The following is a 19,503-nucleotide window of genomic DNA, read 5'->3' on the forward strand; positions in this document are numbered from 1 at the left end:
GAAAGCAAAGGAATTCCAGAAAAATATCTACTTCTGCTTCATTGAGTACACTAAAGCCTTTGATTGTGTGGATCACAACAAACTGTGGGAAATTCTTAAAGAGATGGGAATACCTATCTCAGGAGACCTTAGTGTCTAATGAGAAATCTGTATGCAAGTCAAGAAGCAACAGTTAGAACTGGACCTGGAACAGTAAGCTGGTTCAAAATTGGGAAAGGAGTTTGTCAAGGCTGTATATTGTCACCCTGCTTGTTTAATTTATATGCAGAGTACATCATGCGAAATGCTGGGCTAGATGAAGCACAAGCTGGAATCAAGATTGCCGGGAGAAATATCAATAACCTCAGATATAGAATGACACCACCCTTATGGCAGAAAATGAAGAAGAACTAAAGAGCCTCTTGATGAAAGTGAAAGAGAAGAGTGAAAAAATTGGTGTAAAACTCAACATTCAGAAAACTAAGATCATGGCATCAGGTCCCATCACTTCATGGCAAATAGATGGGGGAACAATGGAAACAGTGACAGACTTTATTTTGGGGGGCTCCAAAATCACTGCAGATGGTAACTGTAGCCATGAAATTAAAAGAGGCTTTCTCCTTGGAAAGAAAGCTATGACAGAACTAGACAGCATATTAAAAAGCAGAGACATTACTTTGTCAACAAAGGTCCGTCTAGTCAAAGCTATGGTTTTTCCAGTAGTCATTTATGAATATGAGAATTGGACTGTAAAGAAAGCTGAGCACCAGAGAATTGATGCTTTTGATGGTGGAGAAGACTCTTGAGAGTCCTTTGGACTGTAGGAATATCAAACCAGTCAATCCTAAAGGAAATCAGTCCTGAATATTCATTGGAAGGACTGATGCTGAAGCTGAAACTCCAATACTTTGGTCACTTGATGCGAAGAACTGACTCATTGGAAAAGACCCTGATGCTGGGAAAGATTGAGAGCAAGAGGAGAAGGGGATGATAGAGGATGAGATGGTTGGATGGCATCACTGACTCAAGGGATGTGAGTTTGAACAAGCTCCGGGAGCTGGTGCTGGACAGAGAAGCCTTGCAGCCCGTGGATTCACAAAGAGTTGGATACGACTGAGCAACTGAACTGAACTGATACCAGATCTGATTAGTGTCCCCACATCTCCTCATTTACAAAACATATCTGATCACACAAGGATGTCTCATTGGTCATAGGAAAAGGCTAGGCCTTTGTGCTACAGGGCCTGACTCATCTGGCCCCTGCTTGCTTGTCTAGCCTTAACTGCCACCGGTGTCCTCCTTGCTCCCTGGATTGCTGTTACACTGTCCTCTTCAGTTTCTCAAATGTCTCCTGCTCGTTTCATTTTACAATATCATGTTATATGCTGTTCCTGCTGCTTGGAGTGCTTCTGCTGCTCTAGCGAATGCTTACTTACCTGTCAGATTTCATCTCAGATGACTTTCAGAGACTCCCTCACTGCCCCTCTCCCAATTCTTGCAGACTAGATTGGGTCCACTAATTTTTTTTATTTTTACCTTTACTTTTTTCTTCAGACCCATATTACAGTTCATATATTTGTGTGAGTATTTGATTAAAGTCTGCTTCCTTGTGTAAGGTGTAATCTCTGAGGGCAGAGTTTATATGTATCTTGCTTATCATTATATTCCTAGCACCTGGCTCATTGCCTGATTCATGGGAGGGACTTACTGCTTGTTGAATGAATGACACTGAATTAGTCCTATTTCTACTACATCAGTGATTTTAGAGTAACATTTTAATGTTTGAAATCCTTCTTTGCCATATGCTTTATATAATCACCCATCTGTTGATGAAGTAGCATTTGGGAAAAAATAGAATTTTAAGTTATTTATTCCTTATTTGTAAATCACACTTTTAAAAAAATCTCAGAACACTTTTTTTTTTCCTAAAAGCGTGGAACCAGTAGTGCTAAATATTCTTCCTATATTTGATGGAACCTAGTCACATGTTAATTTTTATTTATCAGCCATCTTCATTTATGAATAGTTTTTGAGATGCTAAGAAGCCATAGAAGCTATTGCATATGGAATATAATAAAAATGCAGAGATGGTGGTAATATTAAAGTTTATGCCTCTCAAACTATTTTTCCACAGAATCATATTCTTGAAAATTTTAATAAATGTTCTTCACCCCCTTCCCTAGCCTCCCTCTACCCCCAAGAAAGATTGTGTTTTTATAAATAACTTTCAGAAATAGTATACTACTTCTCCTCCTTATAAAATAATAACAATGTATGTTTGCATAGTAAAGCTTTTTCCTTGAAGCAAAGTTTCTCAACTTGGTGGTGGTAACATTTCGGGTTCTCTGTTGAGGAAGAGGAAAGAGAGAAGATGATGTCCTGAGCCTTATAGGGTGTTTAACAGCATCCTTGGCCTCTATCCCCTAAACTCCAGTAACACCCTCTTAGTTTTAAGAAACAGAAATGCCTCTAGACATTTACAAATGACCCCCAGGAGACAAAATCATCCCTCATTGAGAATTACTACATTAGAGAGATCAGCTTATACTTGTATTTCCCAGACTTACTTGAATTCCTTGAAATTCTTCTCCTCCTCCTTTCCTGTCATCTCTATACATAATGTCCTGGGAAATGGTATTTTAGATTATCTTTTTAGTAAAACTAAACTAATTCTACTTTTTTCTTCTACTTTTTAGACTCCTCCTTAAAACCCTTCAAAACTTTCCATTGCACTTTGAATGAAATTTAAACTCAACATGATCTTCCTGTATGTAAAGGCCTTTGCTTACTTCCCTGACCTTACCTCCTGTCACATTATACTGTCAGTCCCATTGTGATCTGCTTTCAGGTCCCCTCCGGCACCCGAATTTCTTTCCTAATGCACTGTTCCTTCTGTTGGTAATCATTTGCCCTTTCTTTTCCTTATGTTTTAGGTTCAGGTTTCAGATAAAAAGTTATCTCCTATGGAAAGGTCTTTTCTGATGATCTCTTAGCCTGCCAAAAAGGATAGTCATCCATTCTGGTTCTTCAGTCTATCTCAATACCCTGTTTGTGTTTTCATTATACCTTCTAGTTTGTAACTCTTTGTGTGGGTTTTTTCCCTTTCTGCTTCTGTCATTAGACTATAGACTTTATGAGGGCAGAAACCACATCTATCTTGTTCTTCTATCTCCAGCGTTTAGCACAGAGCCCGTCATCTATAGGACAATAATTATTTGTTGAATAAATAAATAGGCTTTAATGTTTCAGTGTGTTTCTGTTATAGGGTTAAACTTGGAGTTAAAATATTTTTTATTGAGTTATAATTCAGATACCGTAAAATTTCACCCTTTGAAAATACAAATTTAGTGGCTTCTAATATATTCACAAGATTGCACAACCATCACTACTGTCTTAATTCCAAGACATTTTTATCATTCCCAGTCTCCCTCCCCACATCCCCTGCCAACTACTAGTCTACTTTCTGTCTTTATGGATTTAACTGTTCTGGACATATCGTATAAAATGGGATTTTGTAATATGTTATATTTAGTGTTATCTTCTTTTCCATAATACTCTCAAGGTCTGTTCTGTAGCATGTATATTACTACTACATGCTGTATGTGTTGTAGCATGTATAATACTACTACTGCGTCTTATGGCTGAATAATATTTTATTACATGGATATGCCATGTTTTGTTTATCCTACTTCAGTTTAGAGACTCTTCTATTATTTCCACTTTTTGGCTATTATGAATAATGCTGCTCTGGGCATTCATGCACAATTTTTTTTTTCACTTCTCTTGGGTATATACCTAGAAGTGGAATTGCCAGATCATATGGTAGCTCTGTAATACTTTGAGGAACTTAAACATTTTTCCCAAGTGCCTGCATCATTTCATATTCTCACCAGCAATATACAAGAGTATCAGTTTGTCTCCACCGTTGCCAACACTTGTTGTCTTTTTTCTTTTTTTTTGAGATATGTCTGTTCAGATCCTTGCCCATTTTTAAAATTGGCTTTAATTGGGCTATTTATCTTTTAGTTGTTGAGTTTTAGGAGTTCTGGGTATTAGATTCTTATCTGACATATGGTTTGCACATATTTTCTTCCATTCTCTGGTTGTCTTTTCACTTTCTTGATAGTGCCCTTTTAAACACCTAAGCTTTTAATTTTGATGAATTCCACTTTATCAGTATTTTCTTTTATTATTTATACTTTTGGAAAGTTATCTTAGGAAACATTGCCTCATCTAAGATCATGAAGATTTATACCTGTTTTTCTTTACAAGTTTTATACTTTTCAAATTTATATTTGGGTCAGCATCATTCCTTTGTACACAAATATTTAATTGTTGGAGTTTAGTCTTTTTATTTTTTTTATTTATTTTATTTTATTTTTTTTGAGTTTAGTCTTTTTAAACTTTAATAGAGAGTTACAGTTTTCTCAAAATTATTATGAAACAAATATGTTTCATATTTACAATTTAAAAAATGAAATATGGAGTGCATACTGTGTACCAGACATTATGCTGGACATAGGATCTGTAAAGATAAAAAAATATATAATTCTTACCTTCAATCTCTCAAAGCTCTGGAAATTAAGAAAACTGAAAGTAGTCGTAAAAATTTGAGGTTACTAATTGTTTTAAAGAATTGGTTTTTGAGAGATTTTATGTGAAAATAAGATGACACTTATGGTAAAATATATATATATATATATGTATATAGTCCTGAAAATTGCTATAAAAAGCACTTGATGGTGGTTGCTATGCAGTAAGAATATTTTACCTTGATTAGTACTCTTAGAGTTATTTGCTAATAACTTACTAATTTTGGGAGTGGTAGATGAGAAAGAAATGGTCTGCCATCCACAAATGGAAAGTAGAGATAAAACTGTAACAGAAATGACAGATCTCTCGTTATTCTCTCGCTCTCTCTCTCTCTCTCTCTTTAATATAACTGACGTATTAATATTTATTTAATTAAGAGCAAAGGGTCTTTACAGCTGTACTCTCTGAGTCATTCTTTGCCAGTTCTGGATTTTTTTCCCCCACCCTTTCATCTTTCTTCCTTTTTTTCCTCTTGATGTTAATCTTATGTTTGTTGATAGATCTTGCTAATATATGGACATATTTACACAAGATTTCTTTGAACTAAATTTAGTCTTTTGTAACTAATTGAATTGATAGTTTTGTAACTGATTGACATTAGGACATGTTGGGGTTTTTTTCCTAATAATACAATAGAGGATAAAATTAAAATTTTTAAAAAGTGGGTAGATAAGTAGAGTAAGATATTGCTCTTATTCTAAATAAACTATAGCCAGATATATTATAAAAGCAGCATCTGGAAATTTCCCAGGCTGTCTGGTTGTTAGGACTCAGTGCTTTCACTATGGGGGCCCGAGTTCAGTCCCAGATATGGGAACTAAGATCCTGAAAGCCATTTAGAGAGGCCAGAAGAAAAAACAGAGTAGCATATACCATGGAGCATCTTTTAACTCAAGGTCAGTTTTTCAAAAAGCTTTGACCTGCTTTATTGTTTGAAAAAATAATTCTCACTGGCCTTGGGCAGTTACAGCCTTTATTGTACCTCAGCTGCTAAGCTTACATGAGGAACTTAAAGTAGCCATCCTTTCTTTACTGCAAAATTAGTAGAATCCTGCATAAATTGTTCAGTTCTAAAGCATAAGAATAGAGAAGTAGTAGTGCTATTTTTTTTTTACATTTTTGTTTTCAAATTAAATGAATAGATTGAACATGCTTTTTAAAACTTCATTTTAAGCTTTTGTTTTCTTTAAAATATCTCTGGAATTAGTGTGTGTGCGTGTGTGTGTGTGTGTTTTACATACTACTTCAGTTCAGTTCAGTCGCTCCGTCGTGTCCAACTCTGCGACCCCATGAATCGCAGCACGCCAAGCCTCCCTGTCCATCACCAACTCCTGGAGTTTACTCAGACTCATGCCCATCGACTCGGTGATGCCGTCCAGCCATCTCATCCTCTGTCATCCCCTTCTCCTCCTGCCCCCAATCCCTCCCAGCATCAGGGTCTTTTCCAATGAGTCAACTCTTGGCATGAGGTGGCCAAAGTATTGGAGTTTCAGCTTCAGCATCAGTCCTTCCAATGAACACCCAGGACTGATCTGCTTTAGGATGGACTGGTTGGATCTCCTTGCAGTCCAAGGGACTCTCAAGAGCCTTCTCCAACACCATAGTTCAAAAGCATCATTTTTTCGGCGCTCAGCTTTCTTCACAGACCAACTCTCACATCCATACATGACCACTGGAAAAACCATAACCTTGACCAGACGGACCTTTGTTGACAAAGTAATGTCTCTGCTTTTTAATATGCTATCTAGGTTGGTCATAACTTTCCTGCCAAGGAGCAAGTGTCTTTTAATTTCATGGCTGCAATCACCATCTGCAGTGATTTTGGAGCCCAAAAAAAACAAAGTTGATGACAGTGTTTCCACTGTTTCTCCATCTATTTTCCATGAAGTGATAGGACCATATGCCATGATCTTAGTTTTCTGGATGTTGAGCTTAGGAAATACTATTTCTCTTATGTCTGGAGGGGTGAATTATTTAAGGATTTCCAGGATTCTCCTAAGATTTGAAGCATCTGAGGGATGTAAAAGAACCTATACTTTCTCTGGGCATTTCAAGCTTAGAGTGCCCTAGAGATCCAGAAATAAGATAGTTCTAAATTACAGTTAGCATCTGGAGTCTAGTCAGAGCTCACTTGGGCAAGAAACATACCCTTTTTAGCCTTGGGGTTCCTGAAGATATGTATATCTGTACTACAAGATTGAGTAAATCAATATGCTAGATGACAACTCACAAAGTGGATCCTGCCTGCAAAGACATACATTGATTGGCCCACACAGTGTTTTTAAAATATCTAGATATTTTACTTCTCCCTGAAAAATTGGAAGATCTGACAACCTAGGCAACAACTAGCTAGATGGACTTGTGCTCTGCTGTTAACTAGAATCCATACCACTACTTATCCTGAATGTGTCAGTTGCCATTTATCACCACTCTTGCACCATTACCCACATACTTAACTCATTTATGTTGCTATCCAGCAACTGAACATTTGGAATATCTAATTTATAACCATCAGTCTATGTCTCTTTCTCTATGTCTGGTGCAGCTAAGGTGAAAATGAGTAGGTAGGTATAACAGTCAACTCATTTTTTTTCCAGAAACCATTACATATTCATGTCTTCATTTTCTTCTGCATTTTTAAATGCAGTATTAGTCTACTGTCTGCTGAATCTTATTCACTTCACCTTCCAGTACCTTGAGCCTACTTTGATCACCTCTCTCTGCAGTAGTGTCTTCTGAAGTCTTACGAACACTTATTTTCTCCACCACTATAAATTTATTATAGTAGATATTTAGAAAACCTCATTCAGTTTAAAAAATTATGTGCCTATGAAGAAGCCTTTGATTAACCTTTCCTTGGTATGGTTCACAAGTTCATTTTTTCAAAGAAATGCATATATTGTTGTCATTTTGAAGACTAAGAAAGTATTAGTAACTTACATTTTTGTTTCCCTAGTTGGTCTTTGGACATTAACTTTAAATATTGTTTTCCTTGCTTTCAGTTACAGATGAGGACACAGTAAAGAGGTATTTTGCCAAGTTTGAAGAAAAGTTTTTCCAAACCTGTGAAAAAGAACTTGCCAAAATCAACACATTTTATTCAGGTAAGCAGTTTTTTGGTACAACATATAGGAAACAATTTCTGCTGCTAAGGAAGGAGAAACTCTACCATGTCATTGTTGAAACTTCTGACCATTTTTAGATTGGGGCTTTTCCTACTATACTGCAATTAAGGGATATTTTCTTTAGCTGAGGTAGGAATACATATGATACTTCACTGTGAGCTTTGTATGGTCACTGCCCAATTCTCTTGCAGTTGTAAGGATTTCAGGAACTCATTATGAATTGATACTTTGATAAAGCTTCACCATGGCCCATTCCCGAGTATTAAAGAGTCAGAAACGTGGTTTTACCATTTCTCTCAGAGCTTAATGACATGGCTGCAGATTATTAACTATGTCACTTTTAAGCCTTTCCATTGCATGAAACACTCATATGTCACTCTCTAGGATATGGCCTCCAGAGTGGCATCTACCAAATGCGATTGGAGTTGAGATGAAAATATTAGAACTTATCTCTTTATGTCTGACCCTTTTAACATTTTGTTTTTATATATGTATTTACCCCCTACTCCTTTAACATCTGTCTGCTTTTCCATCTCACAGAACTCTAAATCCTTGACTCCTTCATCCTGTTCCAGTTGACCAGGGTCCTCCCCAAATTACTTTCATTTCTATCAGTCCTTGTGCTTTTAATCCCTTCACCCTTGCTGCCTTATATTGATTGCTTCTGCCTGGCAAAACTCCAGCTATAGAGTTTTACCAGCCTTTTACCGTCTTCATTCCTACCCCAAGGCTGCTTAGGACAGTTGGGGGGAAAAAAAAAACATACAGCAAAACAAATGTGAACCACTGTAAATTCATTATTGCATTCTTAACTATGTTCTCAAAGCTGCCTGTGAGTCCTACTCTGCCCTTTTCCATACTCCAGAGTGCTTTTCTAAACCCCATACCATTTTCTTGAATTATCTGACCCAACCATCCTTCCTATCATGTTCATTACACATCCTTCACAAATAAAAATAAAGACTTTCAGTTCCTATTGGTGTGTAATACTTATGCAGATCTATGCCACTCCCCTCCCCTCAAATACCTATAGACATTCTTACCCTTATTTATTTTCCTCTAATATTTGTAGAAAAGATATATCTCCTCAGTCCATGGCAAATTCTATAACTAATGACTGAGTTTCAGCTCCTGGAGACCTTGTTCCAGAAATTATTTCCTCTAAGACTTATTGAATAAATGGTCTCCTTAGCAGGTCACTCCTTTAAACAGAAAATAAATTTAAAAAGGAAGCAAATTTCTAAACTCTGTGTTTTCCTTCTCATTTTTCACTTATGGCTGGATTTCTTCCTAGGCAGAGGGAGCAGTTTATGCAAAGGCACAGAGCTTGAAAGGGCATAGCATATATACATGTCCTTTTCACTTTGTTACAAGTATGTAGAAGGCAGAGACAAAACAGAAATATTATTTGACACCATGCAAATGCATAGCTTTTCAACAAGGGTTAAAAATGTACAGCAGAAATTACAGTGTTCAAAGAAATTAGACTTCCTAACCCTAATTTCTACAATTAGGAAGTAAGAGAATAAAGAGGAATCAGGATATAGACAGATGAGAGGGCAGCCATATAATGTAGAGTGAGGAAAATGGAGACTAAAAGAGGAAGGCATTTACAAAGGAAAGAGTGTTTAGACTAAGAAAAGTCCATTGGATATGATCTAAGGTTGTAAATGAGAAACATACAAAGTCAAGTTCGTTAGCATTTTTCTTTTACTATAATTTTTCTGGGAAGGCTCTCTGAACCCAACTCTAATTAAGTATAAATTAGATGACAAAAAACAGGTAATGTTTTTTGATTTCCAAAGAAAATTAAATATCTGCTCTTAGCAATAGTTAGATACTTAATATATTTTGAGTTGCAATAAAAAATGCATGCAAGGCTTCCCTGGTTGCTCACTAGTAAAGAATCCACCTGCCAATACAGGAGACATGAGTTTGATCCTTGATCTGGGAAGATCCCACATGTCACAGAGCAGCTAAGCCCATGTACCCCAACTATTGAGCCTGTGCTCTAGAGTCTGGGAGCCACAATTATTGACCCCATGTGCCCTAGAGCCCATGCTTCACAACAAGAGAAGCCACTGCAGTGAGAAGCCCGCATACCACAACTAGAGAGTAGCCCCCATGTGCCACAACTAGAGAAAAGCTTGCACAGCAACAAAGACCCAGCACGGCCAAAAATAAATTAATACATAGTTATTTTTTTGAATACATATAAATTATGACTTCATCATACAGACAGATGTGTGTGTTTTATGTATGTTTGCAAACATCTATATATGTGGGTATGTGTAATATATTTGATTAAAAATACTCTCATGAAACAATACTTATTCTTACTACTTATAATATATTCTTTATTCTCTATTTGATTTTTTAAATGCTAATTTATTATACACTAAATTGCTTTCATGATTGTGTATTGGGTTACAACCCTTAGTTTGAAAAATGATATCTTAGACTTGGTTACTTTTCAAAGATAATTTTAGGCTTTCTACTAAAAAAAAATTTGGGAGTTATGAGTTAATAACTTCCTATCTGTGTGTGTAGTGGCAGAGCCATTGGAGCATGTCTCTTGATGTCATTAAGCAGTAGGTACAAATTGATAGTCTTCAGACTTTTTGCCAGGTCAAGAAGTAATGGGTAATATGAAGACATGACTGACAGAAATAGAATTTGGCACTTATCCTAGATGGTATCATTTTCCTCCTTATTTAGCCGCCTTCTCTGTGGCAGATTGTCTTGTAGACTGCAAACCTCAGATATTAGGGCACATGAAAAACTGTTAATCATATAGGGATGAATTCATCTTTTAAACCCTACCTCTACCCAGTCACATCTCACAAATTATTTAATGGTCAGTTAAAAATGGTTATTTTTAAAGTGAGATCTAGCATTGATTGAGGGCTTCCCAGGTGGCTCAGTGGTAAAGAAATCTGCCTGCCAAGGCAGGAACCGCAGAAGATGTGGGTTTGATCCCTGGGTCGGGAGTAATCCCTGGAGGAGGAAATGGCAACCCACTCCAGTATTCTTGCCAGGGCAATCCCATGGGCAGGGGAGTCTGGTGGGGTCACATGGGGTCACAAAGAGTTGGACACCACTGAGCAACTGAGCACAGCCTTGGCTGAAACCTTGAAGTCCCCCCAGAAATGCTATGGAAGCCAAACCAGTGAAACAGTGTGAGCACTACTAAAATACAGATGCTGATTTTCATACCAAGTCTATCACTTACCAATTGTTTTTTGGATTTTTGAACTTTATTAATTTTTTTAAGATGTATGTAACTTTCCTATGCATCTACGTATGTACCTGTAAAATGAGCAAAGTGATTCTCAGCCCTCTAGGGTTTCACATGTAAACAATCAAACTGTTCTCAGTATTTCAGAAAACCTAATGTAAGTTTTTTATTTCTTATTACATATTTTTAGCTAATAAGATAGAAGTGTTTTTTAGAGTTACAGATTAAATCTTCAACATTTGAAGGCCATGGGAAGAGAGGGAAATTTTTTAAAGATGTCCTTTTGATGGTAACATTTTTGCTAATACCTGACCTAGAAGTCTTCCAGCTGTTTGCTATTACTGAAAGTGGTATCAGTCAATACAAACTGAAGGTTGTAGTGCTAGAAACTTTTTTTTTTATGACGGCCAGTACTGTTCTTTTCCATTGGGAGTACAAGTTACTTCATGTCACAAATTTCTCTTTTCTTGAACCAATTTGCTTTCTCCCTTCATTCAAAATACTTGGCTTCTAAGGAGTATTTTTGTGTGCCTACATTTAAAAGAATCTTAGACTGTATCTATTGCTTTCAGTATTCCACAATTAAAACAGGGAAGTCCTTTTAATTGGTTGGAATAATTTATTTTATTTTTTTAAGTGTTCACAGCAGCTTTATTTAACATAGGTCAAACTAGAAACAACCAAATATTAATCAGCAAGTAAATGGTTGAACATACAGTTTATCCTTACAGTGAAATACATCTCAGCAGCAAAAAGCAACACGTTACTAGAACATACAGCATATGGAGGCTCTTAAAAATGTTCACAGACTTAGAGAATGCTCTGTTTAAAATCAATAACTAACAAGGACCTTCTGTATAGCACAGGAAACTGCTCAATGCTGTGTGACAGTCTGGATGGGAGGGGAACTTGGGGGAGAATGGATAATGTACATGTATGACTGAGTCCCTTCCCCATTCACCTGCAACTATGACAACATTGTTTGCTAAAGGACTGTACCCCAATACAAAACAAAAAGCCCCAAAATAAATGTCCTGCAGAGCAAAAGAAGCCAAAGACTTTACATTATATCATTTCATTTACATTAAGTTCTAGAAAAGACAGTGCTAACCTTTAGGCATATAATGGCAGAAAATAAGGAGTTTCCTAGTTGGGATGGGGGGGGAGGGCGGTCAGTAATTGAAACCAAATGGATATAAGGGAACTTTCTGGCATGAAGTATTCTGTTTCTTGATTATAGTGGTGATGAGTCAAAACTCATCAAGCCATATACTTAATACATGTGCATTTAATTTTATTTAAGTTAGACATCAAAAGAGTTTATTTAATTTTTTAATTTAAGTGATAGTCAATTAGTATTAAGTGTCCAATTATTTCTGATTCCATATGCCCGGAAATCAGCAGTCAAGGGCAGGAATTACTCTGCTGTGGAAGTAATTGACTTACATTAACAAAAGGATATAGGGCTTCTTCTTATGCATGTGAGGACAGAGTTACAACCCAAACTAACCTTTTCTTTCTCTTTTCTTCTTTATTTCCTCTTCCTTCCCTACTTGCTTTTCTTTTTGTTTCTTTCTAAGACTGAAAGCATGGGGAATGCCCAGTCATGGGTAAAATAGTTTCAGGATTGAATCTTCACAAAAAAGGCAGACTATCATCTAAATTAGTGTTCTTTTAAACAATTGTAGCTTGCAAGCCAATAACTGGTGACTGCTGTGGGGTCATCACAAGCATTTTTTAAAAATATGAAAAGGATTATAGGTCGAGGGCAAGAGGAGAAGGGGCGGCAGAGGATGAGATGGCTGGATAACATCACTAACTCAGTGCACATGAGTTTACGCAAACTCTGTGAGATAGTGAAGGACAGGGAGGCCTGGCATGCTGCAGTTGATGGGGTTGCAAAGAGTTGGACATGACTTAGTGAGTGAACAACAGCAAGAGAATATAGTAGAATGGAAAATATCAGAGTGCAAATACATTTCTTTACTAATTTTATCTTTTAAAACTTTATGATGCTTGTTATTGTAGAGTTTTGCAAAGTACTATGGAAACAAACATGAAGATGCATAAACAGAAACATTTAAATTTGGTCTTTGAAAATGGGTGGGCATTTGCCAGATCCTTTTGGCAGAGTGTGTTTGGGAATGGCTTTGTGAGAAGAATTGGAGTACAGTGTTCCAAGAAAAGGGAAAAACCTATCCAGATGCATAATGCATTAAAGTCTGTAACATATTTGGGGGTAAGGAGGATAACAGGTAGTCAGTCAGCTGAGGCTGGAGTTGTAAGAAAATTAGTGCTATTGATTAGAGAGAAAAGAATGGAAGAATAGAATATTATTTTCACACATAGAGGTTTTAGCCTTAAGTATATGAGGTTGTAAGAATTTCAGGTCATAAGAATTCCACATAAAAGCAGTATAAAAGTTGCATGTAATATAACAAGATTACCTGAATCATCTGTAATGGGTCAACATTCTCATAAACTTATTATCTCAGGTAACAGTGAAGTCCATAAATTGAATCTGCAAGATGATAATATTTAAAGACAAACAAACAATAAAAGTGTGCTAAGACATTTACTTTATTTAATCAAGAATTATTCTTCATTTGCATGACAACATAATAGCTTTGCTATTTTGAAGATGCCTTGTATTTCTAAAACAACTTTTCTAAAAGTAAAAAATATGTATACAAATCTCATTAAAACTAAAATAGATCTTTATAACCTTTTTTTAGCTCTTTGAGGGGATTCAAGTGCTTTGAAAGTTCTTGAATGGTTATTGGAAATTTTTATCAAATATCTTATTATATGAGAGGTTATGGAATAAGCAGATATTATAATAGTAATCTGTTCTTATTCAGAGTGTGACTTGGTTCACTGGCATGAATAGAAATTGGAATTTATTGCCAAAATAGACAATTTTCATCAGTATTTATAAAATTGCTTAGGAATATTCATTTTTATTTTTTATAACTATTGATAGACCAAATATATTTTATATACATATTTAATACTTTTTTCTAGATTCTCTGCTATTCCATTCATTTAAGCTTTTGGGGTAGCTCAGCTGGTAAAGAATCCACCTACAATGCAGGAGACACCGATTCAATTCCTGGGTTGGGAAGATCTCCTGGAGAAGGGATAAGCTACCTACTCTAGTGTTCTTGGGCTTCCCTGGTGGCTCAGATGGTAAAGAATCCACCTGTAATGCACCTGGGTTCGATCTCTGGGTTGGGAAGATCCCCTGGAGAAGGGAACGGCTACCCACTCTGGAATTCTGGCCTAGAGAATTCCATGGACAGGGGAGCCTGGCAGGCTTACAGTCCATTGGGTAGCAAAGAGTTGGCCATTACTGAGCGACCTTCACACTTTGAAGCTTTTTGGAGGTCTAACTCTAGAAAACAGTGATATCATTACAAAATAGACGTGGACACTTGGTGTCAAAAAAGCAGTCTTTCTCATCCTTTTAAAACCTATGCCCCTTTGGATAAGTTTAGAACTCTCACACCATAACTGTAGTAACATTAATTTTTGTTTTAATTCCATATGCTTTATCCTCCGCACTCCCACCTAGGGATTCTCCCTCACATGCTCTTCTAGATAGTCTTGTCCTTGAGAAAGAGAATCACTAGTTTAAAGAAAGTAACAAAATAACCCTTGAAGTTTTTATTTTTCCTTATGTCTGTGTAGGAACTTGAATTAGTAGAGAGAACTTTTTTCCTACATAGTCATTCATTCATGCAACAAACATGGATTGAGCCCAGATTTGCAAAGATGAAGATGATAGTCCACACAAAACTTGTATGTGAATCTTAACAGCAGCATAATTTATATAGTGAAAAGACTTAAAAGAAAAGTGAAGTCACTCAGTCGTGTCCGACTCTTTGTGACACCATGGACTGTAGCCTACCAGGCTCCTCCTTCCTTGGGATTTTCCAGGCAAGAATACTGGAGTGGGTTGCCATTTCCTTCTCCGGGAGATCTTCCTGACCCAGGGATTGAACCCTGGTCTCCTGCATTGTAGGCAGATGCTTTATCATCTGAGCCACCAGGGAAGGCCTAAAAAGACTTAAAAACAATCCAAATGGCTATGAACTGATGAACATTTAAACAAAATGTGGTATATCCATATGGCAAAATACAGTTTAGCAATGAAAGGATATATAGAATTTGAAAATTTTCAGATGCAAAATAAAGCATATACTTATTATGACTGTAGACATAAAAGAGTGAATCAAAACCATGAGCAGAGTAGCAACTATCAAAATTGACTTTTAAAAATAATCAATTAGAAATTTTTAAATGATAATAAAATTGCTTACACTATGAATTGGGTAGACTTTAAGAGAGAATTTATAAAATGGAAGGTAGAGCTGAAGTACTCAGAATGCAACACAAAGAGATAGAGAGGACTATACAAGACGTGTAAAAGACAGAACAAGAAGGTCAAGAAGTGGTAGTTGATATCGATGATTTTCTTTTTCCACTGCCCATTCCATATTTCCTTTGCCCTCAGCCAGTATCTTAGCTGATGAGGATTCTTTACCAGGTGGGATAACCCAGACTTTAATTCTTAAAGGGGCTGAATCCTCAGTAATTCTGTCTTTTTTGGATTGCTTTAGTTTTCAGTAACTTTTATTATTGATCATTAAAGTCCTAGGATGTGTTCCAGAGAGTCTCCTGGGTTGCAGACACAATCCTCCTTGCTACTGTTGTGTTACCTGTTCCCCTGGGTAATCAGAAACACTTTAACCAGTAAACACCTTTGCCTTCTGGTTCAGTGGTATCATGAGCCCAAAATGGCCAGATGGAAGTCTGATCTTCCAATTCAGTAGAACCATTGCTGTGTTCTGTGAAAGAAGCATTTCCCTTTGAGAACTAACCCAATAGGCAGAACTCAAGTTGCATGTTGGGAGGCAAAAATTCAGTTCAGTTCAGTTTAGTCGCTCATCAAGAGGCTCTTTAGTTCTTTTTTGCTTTCTTCCGTAAGGGTGGTATATCATCTGTGTATCTGAGGTTATTGATATTTCATATAATAGAGAAAGGAGCCACTCCTACTTCCCCCTCCTGATTCCTAGATTATGTTTTGGCTGCCTTTCTGTCTGACTTACTTCACTTGCTGTAATAATCTCTCAGTTCATTCATGTTGCTGCAAATGGCAATAATTCATTCTTTATGGCTGAACAATACTCCACTGTATCTATATACCATATTTTTCTTACCATTCACCAGTTAGAGGATATTTGGGTTGTTTCCACTTTTTGATTATTATGAATACCAGTTTGTGTATATGTACAAGTTTTTGTGTGCATGTTTATTTTCAGTTTTCCTGGGTATGTACTAGGAGTGAAATTGCTGGATCTTAAGGTAACTCTATGTTTTAACTTTTTGAGAATCTCTAAACTGTTTTCCAGATTACAAAGCAGCTTGTATCGTTTTGTAGTCTCACTCTTAGCAGCTCTTAAATCTATGTCACCATTCTTCATCTGTAAAAAGAAAGAGTACACTTGAGGTTTTGCAGGGGGTGAAGTGTGGGCTAGAATGAAAGGAGGCTATTACCCTAAAACATGTTTTTCCTATCTCTTTCTAAATATTACAATGCAGTGTTTTTTCCCTAGAAGTTTTAGGGAAACTAATTAGTTAAAATTCAGAAGTCAGTGAGAACTTTTGCGAGTTTTTTTATCTTGATGATCTGACAGTTCTGTTTTATTCCTTATAGAAAAGCTCGCAGAGGCTCAGCGCAGGTTTGCTACCCTTCAGAATGAACTTCAATCATCACTGGATGCGCAGAAAGAAAGCACTGGTGTTACCACGCTGCGACAACGCAGAAAGCCAGTCTTCCACCTGTCCCATGAGGAACGTGTCCAACATAGGAATATTAAAGACCTTAAACTGGCCTTCAGCGAGTTCTACCTCAGTCTTATCCTGCTGCAGAACTATCAGGTACTTCAGTTCTTATCATGGAGGATAGAACCTTTAAATGATTGAGAAATTATATTAGAATTACCTTGAGCTATACTAATGTGTCAGTCCAAAAAGGGAAATTCTTAGCGTGTTATTCTTTCAATTCTTATTGGAATTTCATTTATTCTTAAAATCAGATATCAGAGATGATAAAATAATGTTAACAAGGCTTAGGTTTTGAAGATAATTTTCCCCACACCTTTTTATACAGTATTCAGGAGTAACCCTTGACTCAAAGAGTAGTAGTCTGCTACCTATTTTTAGAAGCATCTCTAAATAGTGAGTAGAAGTAAGAAATAATATATATCTACCCAATCACTGCTAGCTATGTAAGAACATTTATACCCCCACCTACAGCAAAATTTCCACAAAAGCAACTGAACTGTTAACTTTCCTGCAACTAACACAAATAATGTAAAAGATACTGACTTTTCAACTTGCCACTAAGAGCCCTTTCAGTTTTATTATCTGCAATATGACTATTAAAAAAAAGACCTGCAAAAGAAAATTTTAAAATCCAGTCTGAAAAGTTGAGCTACTATGTATACTAACTTATAGAAATGCATGGCATTTATTCATGTTCATGGCACTCAAAATTGTAAATTTGTTCATATAGTTAAATCTGTAAAGAACATATTGAAAAACAGATTATTTGTTCAATAATAAATAATTAAACAGGCAAAAATATCTCCCATATCTTTAAAGAAACCTAATGTGCTGTTGTATTTCCATTTTATTCTTGTCACTATTACTTCTAATCTAGTTAAGATCATCACTATATAAAAACTAGAGATTATATAATAAAAATATTACCATGGATGAATATTGGAATTTTAAAATAAAATGTAATTAAGGTGTCATGTCTGCAGTAATGTTAAGTCCTTAGTGCATTTATTTATTTCCATCTTTCCCTTTCATAATTCTACTTTCTTTAACATTTCATATTTTATTAATTATGCTTACTGTTACAGGGAAGTACTCTTATTAAATTTTATTTTATTAATTTTGCCGTAAGTTTTTGTTTTGGGGTCATTATTTAAAAACGCTTCTGGAAAAATAATTTTTCATAAAAGTTCTTATCTCTCTTTTATCCTTTGAGACTATCTATACTGTAAGAATACATTTATTTTGCAAATGAGGAGAAGGGAAAATGTATTGTAACCAGTCTTCAAATCATGAGGTATCCTCCCCAAGGGGAGTTTAAAATGATCTATTAAAGTATCAAAAAAAAGTATTAACAAACCAGCAAGCATGCAAAACCTAATTTAGAATGACTGCTCTTTTTTTTTTTTTAAATTGATGGAGATATATGATGAGGAAATTTGGGAGATCTGTTTTAAAGAAACTTGCAAATCCACGATTTTGTATTTTTTTTCTGTTGATCAAAAAACAATAGAATTTGAGAATATAGAAAAGTATAGTATTTTTATATTGCTGAAATGGAGGAAAAGTAGAAATTCCTACTCATTATCAGCAAAACCTATAACTATGATCACTTCTTTTCCACAGGCTCTTTGCACACCCATCCCCAAACAGAATGTATGAAAACAAAATGAAAGTTAAGAGAAATAGATGATAGTCCGTTTTCCATGCTTGTTTGTACATGTTTGCAGAGTAGGGGGGAGATGAATAGCTATACCAGTCCTTTAAAAAGCAAAGAACTAATAAATGTATTCAGTTCATGATATATCCAGAATATTTTCTGGATATATTCTTTTCATCAAAGAAGCAAAATAATATAAATTAGCTATTTTGAAAAGAGTTGTACATGGGAAAATGGAAATGAAAATGTTTTACGTTTAGGACTTCCATTAATTTACATGAAACTAAAATAATAGGATTCATAATCTAGAGTTTCTTTGTATTATTAATAGCATACTACCTTGAAATGAATAAATGAAATAAGAAAGAAGAGTCTTATCTTTTTATAATAAATGCTTTTATAAAAGCATTGCCATTTCCCTTGGTGCTCAATCTTCATTCATCTCAGTCAGTGCAAAGTGCTTATTGTTTTTCATTTTCTCTTATAGTGGTAGAAATTATAGTAGTGTTTCTTATTTCTTTCTGTAGAATCTGAATTTTACAGGGTTCCGAAAAATCCTTAAAAAGCATGACAAGATCCTGGAAACATCTCGTGGAGCAGATTGGCGAGTGGCTCATGTAGAAGTAGCCCCATTTTATACATGCAAGAAAATCAACCAGCTCATCTCTGAAACTGAGGTACAGTCATCTCACTTATATACCACATATTTTTGATAACATTAAAGCCTTATTTTAAATGAGGTAATTCCTCATTTTTATTCTCCTTTTGTTGTTAGTTGCTTTACATATATTCTTACTCATGATTTTTCCTTTTGCTTTATTCAGTATATACTCACCAAGAGTATATCAGAATACCATATATATTAATATAAATGGTTCAGAATTATTTATGCATTACTCAAGTTTAGTATAACCTGCATAAATATTTAACAATGTGTCTTTTAGGCTGTAGTGACCAATGAACTTGAAGATGGTGACAGACAAAAAGCTATGAAACGTTTACGTGTTCCCCCTTTGGGAGCTGCTCAGGTTAGTATTTGCAGTTGTTCAGTTGGTTCATGT

General features: G+C 35.7%; 1 protein-coding gene across 1 annotated transcript in view; it reads left to right on the forward strand.

Annotated features, from left to right (window-relative positions):
- Positions 1-19,503, forward strand: part of XPR1 (xenotropic and polytropic retrovirus receptor 1) — a 200,392-nt gene that overhangs the window by 122,567 nt on the left and 58,322 nt on the right. The window contains exons 3-6 of the mRNA XM_043923014.1: positions 7,575-7,676; positions 16,655-16,878; positions 18,970-19,119; positions 19,387-19,470. Coding sequence (XP_043778949.1) covers positions 7,575-7,676; positions 16,655-16,878; positions 18,970-19,119; positions 19,387-19,470 — 560 coding nt within the window. The remainder of the gene's footprint in view (positions 1-7,574; positions 7,677-16,654; positions 16,879-18,969; positions 19,120-19,386; positions 19,471-19,503) is intronic.

This window comes from Cervus elaphus, chromosome 14 (genome assembly GCF_910594005.1).
Source record: "Cervus elaphus chromosome 14, mCerEla1.1, whole genome shotgun sequence".
Classification (NCBI taxonomy): Eukaryota; Metazoa; Chordata; class Mammalia; order Artiodactyla; family Cervidae; genus Cervus; species Cervus elaphus.